Here is a 9,273-nt window from a genome sequence, read left to right as displayed (position 1 = left end):
ATTGATTGATTGATTGATTGATTGATTGATTGATTGATTGATTGATTGATTGATTGATTGATTGATTGATTGATTGATTGATTGATTGATTGATTAAACCTGATTGATATGTTACTTTTTGTAGGCTTAAGTAGAATATTTTGGAGGCTGAAGCTCTGGCTTCTTTAAAAGGCTTTATCTCATTATCAGGAGCATCTTTTTTAAGGGTGTGTGTATTTTTTTAATTTTTTTTTGCTGAAGAATAAAATTTAAATAAATTGGTTAGTTCCTTTTTTTGAATAAATAAATAAACTGAGCATCTTAACAGTGGTCTAAATTTGCCAATAGTTTCAGCAATGGAGGAGGTAAACAGCCCAGTTATAAACACATGAGCAGCATAATGGGATTCTGACTTAAAGCTAGCAAGTAAAGGTTACACCACAATACAAAATAAATCAGATACAGACTCTGAGCAATTCAGAAAATGTTAAGACTTTCTTCTTAGAAAGTCTTAAGACTTTAGAATTAGAATTTGTCTCCTTCTGGACAAATGAAGGAGACACAATAACAGGATACTGTCTACAAATCAAAGTCAAAAGACACTCCAAATATTTCAGTCTGATGCATAAATGTAGGAAGACTGACTCAAAAGTTTGCTAAATAGAGAATTATATCATCAGCATACAAGGATGTCCGGTGTTTCCTGTTGTTTCCTGAAGAGATATCAATGTTAAACTTCAGATGATAGAAAAGCAAGTTGAATCGACAAAGACCCAGCTCAACAGTCTTCAGGGTTCGTAGAGGACCTGTTGCTAAAAGCATGGTATGTTAGGAAGTCTTTTGATGTTTTGGTGGCAAAAAAGAGACCAAACTGATATAAAACAGATTTACTTTATTGCAAAGATTATTTACATTTACCAAAATGTTATGTACCTACACAAAATCCACAGTTAAAAAATGCACCTATATATGCTTATGGTCCATATATGCTGAAAACAATGCATATGACACCGTAAATTATTATTATTATTATAAATTAGTCCATATATTATGTTATCAGCTGCCAGAAGAAGTTTATTAGTCTTGAGCTTCTAATAACGTTTTATGTCAAGTTGTAAAGAGAAGAATGAATTAACAAGGAAAAACATCGGCATACAGGTAAGTGTAATAGCTTCACTGATGTTTTTTAAACCTGGACTAAATATATTCTATATACAATATTAAAAATACAGGCATTAGTAAAACACAATCTTATTCATAGTCATTTTTTAAAAATCAAGGTGCTTTAATAAGTTAGATTTTTGTGTGGAAAAAAATGGCTTAAATTCAAAGTTTAGCTTGTTTTTATTTCTCTGCTCACAAATACAAACTATATAGAAATTGTATGTACATTCTGAGAATAATCAATGCTTCATCCAGCTGTACATTTTTTAATCTTTATGACCTGCACATTTTCAATGCAGATAAAATATGGCATTTAGAACTAGAGCTTGGAGGTATTACTTCTTTCTTCATCTGAATCTGAACTTTTCCTGAAACAGAAAGTGAGGCAAAATAAGAAATGGGAATATATATGAAACCAGAACAAAAAGTCAAAAAAAATAAAAATCTTAGTGAGTTTTTAATTCCAATTGTGTTGATGTGTTATGTTTTTTATGCGAGAAAGTTTAATCAATTACCTTTTCTGTTTTCTGGAGTGGAGAATTATCGCTGTTATAATTACAATCAGAGTCAACGCTCCAACGACCGAACCAGCCACTATTCCAGCAACTTTACCTGAAACACAACAAGGATTTGAATTATTTCAGCAAAACTCCTCACAGCGCCAGCGCCTCAGCCATTGCATAACAGCTGCAGTACACCAAAAATATGGAGTTACATTTGTGCCTGAAAAACAGTGGATAAGTTTATACAACCATTGTTAAAAGAAAGCTCACTCTGAAATTAGTAAAACTTGAAAGCTTAAAAGATCTTCATCTTACCACTTAACTTTAACTTCTAGTTTACAAAAAACAGACACCAGAGTCTGAACTATTAATATGGGCGCCTGAACACTGTCGACATACTTTATTTTTATTTAAGGAAGACCAGCGGGAGTTTTTTTTAAATACAGGATCACACCTTCGGCATATAAGAATATCCTGCTTTCCTTTTTTTTTCTAGCTACTTCCATGGGATGCAACTATTTTCACTATCTTCAAATTGTCATAGCCATCGGTCCCAAATTATGCTGATGAGATCTCTTCTTTTTTTTAAAAAGATTTTGTTGAAGTAGAGCCTGTTTATTCAAAGTATCCAAGATGTGATGGAGGTAGAGAAAAAGGAGGAAAACATACAGAAAGAAACCCAGGGTCATGTTCCCCCACTGAACTGTAGAATGATTTGAATTTCTTCTCATCGGAGCTGGATGAAGTCACTGAATGGAATCAAATAGGTTTAGATTGAAGCCCAAAAATGTGAATATGACAGTGTTTCATAAAGGATTCAATCAACAGTTGCTTCCCAACCAAAATCATGTGAAAGAAATGCAGTAACGATTCATTTCCGATGTTTTGTTCAGTGGTTGAATTCTGAGAAGTTTCTGATTCAAGGAAATCGAGCGTAGGGACAGTGCAATCTGTTCATATAAAACATGTTGATTGGAAGAGAATACACTGAGAGACAAACTCAAGATCAAACACGGACGCATTTAGAGACACCGATTTGTTGATTTGTTGAAAATCAAAGCTTATTGATTCATTTTATTTTAACTGGCTTTCCGTACTGGGAACGCTGCAGCTCGCATCTTCTCCAGACCATTTGCCGTTTCTCTGGCATGTGCGCTCCTCTGATCCACTAAGCTTGTAGCCGTCATCACAAGAAAACTTGACCTTCGCCCCCTGTAGGTACCTGGTTCCCTGCTTCTTCCCATTAGCAGGTGGTGGGAGCCATCCACAGGAGATCACTGCATGAAACAAAAACTAACAACGTGACGCCAAGGTTGGACTCAATCATGTGAATCTCTGAGGCTCTTCAAAACGTCATACCTGGCTTCAGATCATCCACCAGAGAAACGTGACTCTGGAAAGAAACTCTTGTAGCATGTCCTATTAACGGGCTACGACCGACAAGGATGTCATATCTACAGTAAAAAAAAACAAAAAAAAACATGAAGAATCATACGACATTTCTTCTTTCAAACACAACCAGAACAAATAACTTTGCTTTTAAATTTCATTCAAAATACTTTCATTCAAAATGCACATTTTAAATGTTGTGACTCATATTATTTGAGCTTCTTCTTTAAAATATTACAAGGAGCTGCTATTTTACTTAGGGTAAATTACTCTTATGTGTCTTTATTAATGTAAAGATTCAAAATCTTAATTGATACAGGACTCTTAGATGAATAATGCAATGTGGCACAAACAGATCATTCCACAAAGTCAGTTCTCAATTGACTTGGTATGTAGCACGTTTTAATTTTTCCCAGGTTCAACACACCTGAATCAAATGCTGGGTCTTGTAGAGGTTGATATGAACTAATGGAGCAATAAATGTTAATATTCCTGTTGGAGCAGGAACTCATCTAAGACCAGATCTGACTTAAGAATCTCATTGTTTGCTCACTTGGCAACTATAACGTCAAGATTAACGAGATGCTAGTGGTGCTGTGGAGCCTTATGGCTGATCGTTTTCCAACTTAAACCTTGCGTTGGCTCTGCTGCTGTGTTTTAAAACCAAACTCTTTGTCATCTTTTCTTCTCACCTGCAGAACTGAGACCCCTCTCCGGTGCATATCTCAGCTGCCTGGGTGTTCAGCGGATCATCTGGATCCTCAGGGACAGAAAATACTGGCATAAAATTTGGATCATGTCTTGCAGCGAAGTAATATGCGTTCAGAAGGTTTTCGGAATCATATGTAAACAAAGCGGAGGCGTTTTCTACAGCCCCTGTAAGACAAAAACAAACGCTGATTAAGCATGCGTACTGTTATTAGTGAAAGATTTACACAATATAGGAAGATTTCTAATAGAATCTGTCCAGATATTCTTTTTATTTCTTATATTTCTATCTACAAAACCTTATCTATTGTGTTTAAGGTTATTTCTTACAGCTCGCCCCGAAGCTGAACAGCTCCTCTGGGTTGCTGTGGTTCTGCACTAGTTGCCCATTGCTGAGGGCTAGGTCATCTTTGGCGTCACCATTCATCTTCCCCAGCAGTCCCACAGTGGAGTTTTTGAATTCCTCTGGCAGCAGGACAGTGGTGGTCATAGTTTCACCCCTACGTCGCACCTCCACCCCGGCTCCAGATGGAAACATCACAGTTACATTTGTAGAGATGGGAGAAAACACAAACACGCCTGTAAGGCGAGAGGACAGAGGAAACAACACACACAGCAGGATTTTAGCTTTTTAACATTTGTGGTATCAATTAAATGCAAAAATATGGTGCTTTAGAGGACAAAGGCCCAAATTTGAGCTCTTTGTTGAATAAAACAAGGGAATATTTTTCTCTTTCTTTGTCAGAAGTATTAAAATATGTGACATTAGTGAAATCTCACCCTGTAAATCCATCCAGGTCTGCTCTGCAAAGGGGAGGGTTTGCTGATTGCGCAGTAGCTCAAGGCCATCATTTCTGCTATCCAGCCGCACCTCTATGATGTCGGACGACCCTTCTCTCATAGCTACAGCCGTCAGCTTTGTTGCATTTATCGTTTTTTCTGAATCTGTCGTCACATTTAGAGAGAGAAAATGTTCACGTGCTGTGCGTTTTTCTTCTTTTATAGTTGAAATAGTTGGGTCGGCATCTCACCCTTTACAGGCTCTGTTCTGCCTTGGACTGTCAGCTGCTTCTCCTCTGATCTGACCAGAGTGTATTCCCCTTTGCCGTTGAACGAGTAGCTGACACCGTCAAAGGTGATAAAGTGTGGATCTCCAAACACCATCGCTGAAATGTAAACCAAAATGTAAGCATAAACAAAAATAATAATCCCATTAAAGCTGCTTTAGCAAACTGTACCTGAACTGGGAGACTGGTAGTGCCTGCAGTCGCTGGAGGGCCGGTGTTTGAAGTAGTAGTAGCAGTTATCCGACCAGAGGCAGCAGTAGTAGAAACTTAGCACATCATAAACCCAGTGGGACTGTCCTGGGATCCGAGGGGGTTTCTTAAAAGGAGGCGACCCCCAGTCGTGGGCCCGGTCTGGAGTGCTACCGCCAATCGAGTCGGCTGTGAGAACCTGAGCACCGGTGCTGTCATAGCAACACTGTTGTCCTGCTGCATATTTAGGACTGGAGAAAGGAAACAACACCAAACGTTATTTAATAGCGGAACAGCGGAAATCATCACGATTGACATAAATAAAGGCTTGTGTAGTGAATCTATATGTTTCACAGCGAATTGAGATAATGAAATAAATGAACTTTTCAATAATATTCAAATTTATTAGATCGATTAACCCAACGTTTATATTTGTGAAAGATGGAAAAAAAAAAACACAACCATGTGCGTGCTAAAGGGAGGACATGCAAACTCCAGATATACCCAGTTAAGCATTTTTCTAGTGACGCAGCAATGATTATCTCAGCTTAGACTCACCTGGCTTGTATCGCCCTCACACAGTGAACACTCCCAGGATGGTATGTGCACACACTGCCTTTGTCTATATCACAGCCATAATCAGTCTGAGGAATAAAGAGAAGATTCAATCATAACTACTTGGAAAACAACACAACTTCAGCAAAGAAACCACACTGCTCTGTGCTTTAATGATCCACAGCAGTGACCTTATAATAAAAATGATTTTATGGTTTTGAACTCAGTAGTCATTTTTGTAGGGTAAACATGTTCTACCTGGAGCATGCTGCCTGCAGATAGAGTTTTCATAAATGCTATAATTAGAGAGATACCTCTTCTTGACTTTGAACTGAGGAGGATTATGCGATAATAAACAGATCAACCAATTACACATTGATCACCAAATCAGATTCCAGGACTTTTGACGTTCATGAGTTTCTCTTTCGTATGTTGTTCAAATTCTTCACTTTTATTTAACTACAGAGATGTTTAACCCTCGGTCCAAGGCTTGTGCCCTTGGGTTGTATAGTTTTTTTATCTGATTCTCGATATCTTATCTCCACCTACATGAAACCTCCCAGTGTCGGCTCTTGCTTGAGCCAGTGTGCATGGGCAGTCTATGATCTCAGTGAGGAAGTTTGGCAGCTCATTTTCCAGCTTGTCCCAGGCTACGCACTTATCCAGAGCCCATCCTGCTGAGTTCTGCCTGAAGCTTTCCTCTAGATGCCAGGCCAGAGCGTGATCCTCACTCCACGCAGCTTGGACGTTCCTGAATCAAACATACAGGCAGAACAGCTTTTACACTGAAAGTCATGGATGATGGTGATCTTTAAGGATCTTTTGAACATACCACTTGCCGTCAGGGTAGCTGCCTGAGCTGACACGAAGGGCACCGAGCTCCCATCTAGAAAAATCTCCATCCGCTATTTTGGGTACAAACTTAAAGGAGCCACTGTTGGGATGATCCTTGGTAAGGGAGTACAGATACCGCCACTCACCCTGCCAGGACTCTGAGTACGGCTCCCCTGTCGAGAAAGACTTTTTACAATGCATGTTTTCCTAAAATGCAATGACCACATACAGTACCATTAAAAAGTATATTCACATTCCAGCAAAGATGTCATTGTTTTATCATCTTGCAACTACAAGCCTTGATGTAAAAGGCTTATTTTGCAATTACTGTGCAAAATTCTACACAACTGAAGTAAAGAAACTTTTGTTATTATTATTATTATTTTGCAACAGTAATAATAATAACACATATCTATAACCTACTAATAAGTCATGGATTTCCACGTAAACTGAGATGCCAGGCATGGAGACTGTAAATATGAGAAGCAGCCAAGAGGACCCTGAAAAAAAGCATCACGCTGTAAGGATTTTCCCTTTTGTCAGGGACTGGGAATCTGGTCAGACTAACTGGGAAGACGGATGGAGTCAAAGGGCAATAATACAAGAAAACATCTTAGAGCTCAAAACACTTGAGATTGATGTGGAGCTTTGGATCAAATCACATTCAATTCAGACCGAGACCAGTCAGGAGTTAAAAATGATATGTGCAATTAAATCCAATCCAACCAAGATGTGCGTAGCTGGCATCTCTAATGTATTGAGCTGTAATTGATGCAAAAAGTGACTCTATAAACCATCATGTACAACAGACTTTTCAAATTTTTACTTGTAAAAAAAAAATATATATGAAAAGTGTATTATTTCCCTTCTTCATGACTAGCCAAAACTTTTAGTGCGTTGAAGTCTGGTTGTAACATGAAGGAAGGAAAACATTTACAGTGTCTGAAATCCTTAATGTGGACATACATTCTTCTTACCTGTCTCTTCGTATCCCCAGACCTCTATGTTGACCTTTTCTGCATTGACTGAAGTGGTATTCCACGTCATCTGTAGTTCGCCTCCAACATTAGGCGTTCCATAGTACTGCCACTTTGTTGAGTTCACCAGAATAGCTTTGAATCGAGAAGCCAACTTGCCTGTGTGAACTACAGCAGCACATGTGGATAACATTTGAACTCCAGTTATTAAACAAACAAAAACTCTTGTTTATATCTTATTTTGTTCTTTAGTTGTGGTACCTGAAAGCCACGATCCAGCTCTGTCGAATGTGGTGCCGTTATCTGAGGAGATCTGCAAAGAAACCCATCCGGTTTCGTATAACAGTGGGGAAATACAGTGGCCTCTACCATCTCCATCCACGTAACCATCTGTATTAGTTTTATCATCAAACCTGCCAATTGAAAAAAACAATAATTGATCAGTTGATTTTTAACTAGTTTGGGCCAAGTATTAAGGAGTAGAAAAAAATGTCCTACCTACAAACAATATCAGAGCTTTTGTTGAAGTTTGCATCAAGGACAACAAAATCTGTGCCGCCCAGTATGGACCCAGAGTACGGAGACGTGTTTACACAGTACTCTTTGTAGTCAGAGCAGCAGGATCCAAGAGACCCACATGTTGGGTGGCAGGAGCAGGAGTCTAATTTTGTCCCACAATTTTGTTCACAAGTTTCTCCTATCCATAATAAAAAAGATAAAGCAAATGTAAATGCACAAAGTTATGCCTCTATGTATTCTGACTGGCATTGCAGGGTGCTGCATGTAAAAAAAAAAAAAAAGAAATTAAGTAAGACAGATTTTTATTTTATATTTTTTTACATTTAAGCTGTAACTTTACATTAATAAAGACGTATGACTTAAACATCTTCTTGTGAAGGCAAAGATGATCCAACAATCTTTGTTTTGTATTAAAGTTGGAATACTTTGTTTCTCAACAAGAATAGATTTGAATACATTTGTAGCAGACATATTCCCACCATCATTTAGATACATTTGAAGAAACATAGACAAAGTTTTGTGTCTATCAATGACAGAAAAACACACATTACTTGTTTTTGTGGATGTTTTTCCCACCTTTTGCTTCTCAATAATTTTAGCAAAAAAAAAATTTTATAAATTTTTGCTAAAATTGAATCCTAAGAGCTATACATGTTAGTTTGTAAGTGTGCCAGATAAAACTTTGTGATTTCAAATTTATAGAATGTGAATACTTTTGATCCATGTTTACTCTCAAAGACAAAATAGTTTTTGTTCTGAATTTAGTAAAGTATTCCCTGCAGATCCGTCTCAGCATCATAAATAAATAAAATAATTAAACAAAAGAGAATTGGATCATTCAGAGTATCCATAATGCAGGAGATACTTGCCTAACGTTTTGCAGATATATGAAACCAGAAAGACAAAAATCACTGCTGTTGATCTTCTCATCCTGGCAGTCCGATTGTTTGCTTCTCTCTCTTGTCTGCTACAAAGTTTTCACCATGCTGATGTGCTCAGCATTTTTCCAAACCGTGGCGCTGTCATGACTTTATATACTTTCCTGTTAATCACTAACTAGGAGTCTTTATTGCACCATTTTCCACTGAACGCTCACGTGTTCAACTTTGACCTTCTCTCTAAAAAAAAATGCTACATCTTAAAAATGTAAGATAAGTTCATTGCATTAAGATAAGATAAATTAAGATAAATTAAATATGCTGATGCATTCGGAAGCATTTTATCTAAAAAAAAAAAAGACAGTAGTCAACAATTCTAAATGTGCTTGGTTGGTTGTGAAAACATCAATATTTACTACCATAGTGGCAATTTTAGCATAGATAAAACTTTACAGCCATTAACAAGTCAACCTGTGTGAGAGGGATTCAGTATACCCTATATATATATATA

General features: G+C 37.5%; 1 protein-coding gene across 1 annotated transcript; it reads right to left on the bottom strand.

Moving 5' to 3' along the window:
* Positions 1–843: 843 nt before the first annotated feature.
* Positions 844–8,964, bottom strand: LOC103473746 (sushi domain-containing protein 2). Its single transcript, XM_008424203.2, has 16 exons — positions 8,754–8,964; positions 7,864–8,062; positions 7,627–7,778; positions 7,366–7,533; positions 6,387–6,561; positions 6,104–6,305; positions 5,558–5,643; positions 4,982–5,250; positions 4,775–4,909; positions 4,524–4,688; positions 4,074–4,322; positions 3,728–3,911; positions 3,006–3,100; positions 2,744–2,923; positions 1,659–1,755; positions 844–1,511 (listed from the first exon to the last, which is right to left on the bottom strand). Exons 1-16 carry the CDS (start codon positions 8,812–8,814, stop codon positions 1,463–1,465), a joined length of 2,466 nt encoding a protein of 821 aa, XP_008422425.1. The 5' UTR covers positions 8,815–8,964; the 3' UTR covers positions 844–1,462.
* Between the last annotated feature and the right edge of the window lie 309 nt (positions 8,965–9,273).

Source organism: Poecilia reticulata, linkage group LG12 (genome assembly GCF_000633615.1).
Source record: "Poecilia reticulata strain Guanapo linkage group LG12, Guppy_female_1.0+MT, whole genome shotgun sequence".
NCBI classification, from domain to species: Eukaryota; Metazoa; Chordata; class Actinopteri; order Cyprinodontiformes; family Poeciliidae; genus Poecilia; species Poecilia reticulata.
The sequence above is the reverse complement of the archived record's forward strand: the minus strand, read 5'-3'. Positions and strand labels throughout refer to the sequence as shown.

Bases quoted from the DNA above. Each gene is read 5' to 3' on its own strand.
- LOC103473746 (XM_008424203.2), bottom strand. From the start codon at position 8,814: ATGAGAAGATCAACAGCAGTGATTTTTGTCTTTCTGGTTTCATATATC. The intron at 7,779-7,863 runs GTAGGACATTTT...TTCAATTGGCAG, and splicing joins AGCTCTGATATTGTTTGTAG to GTTTGATGATAAAACTAATA. The intron at 4,689-4,774 runs GTGAGATGCCGA...ATGTGACGACAG, and splicing joins CAGAACAGAGCCTGTAAAGG to ATTCAGAAAAAACGATAAAT.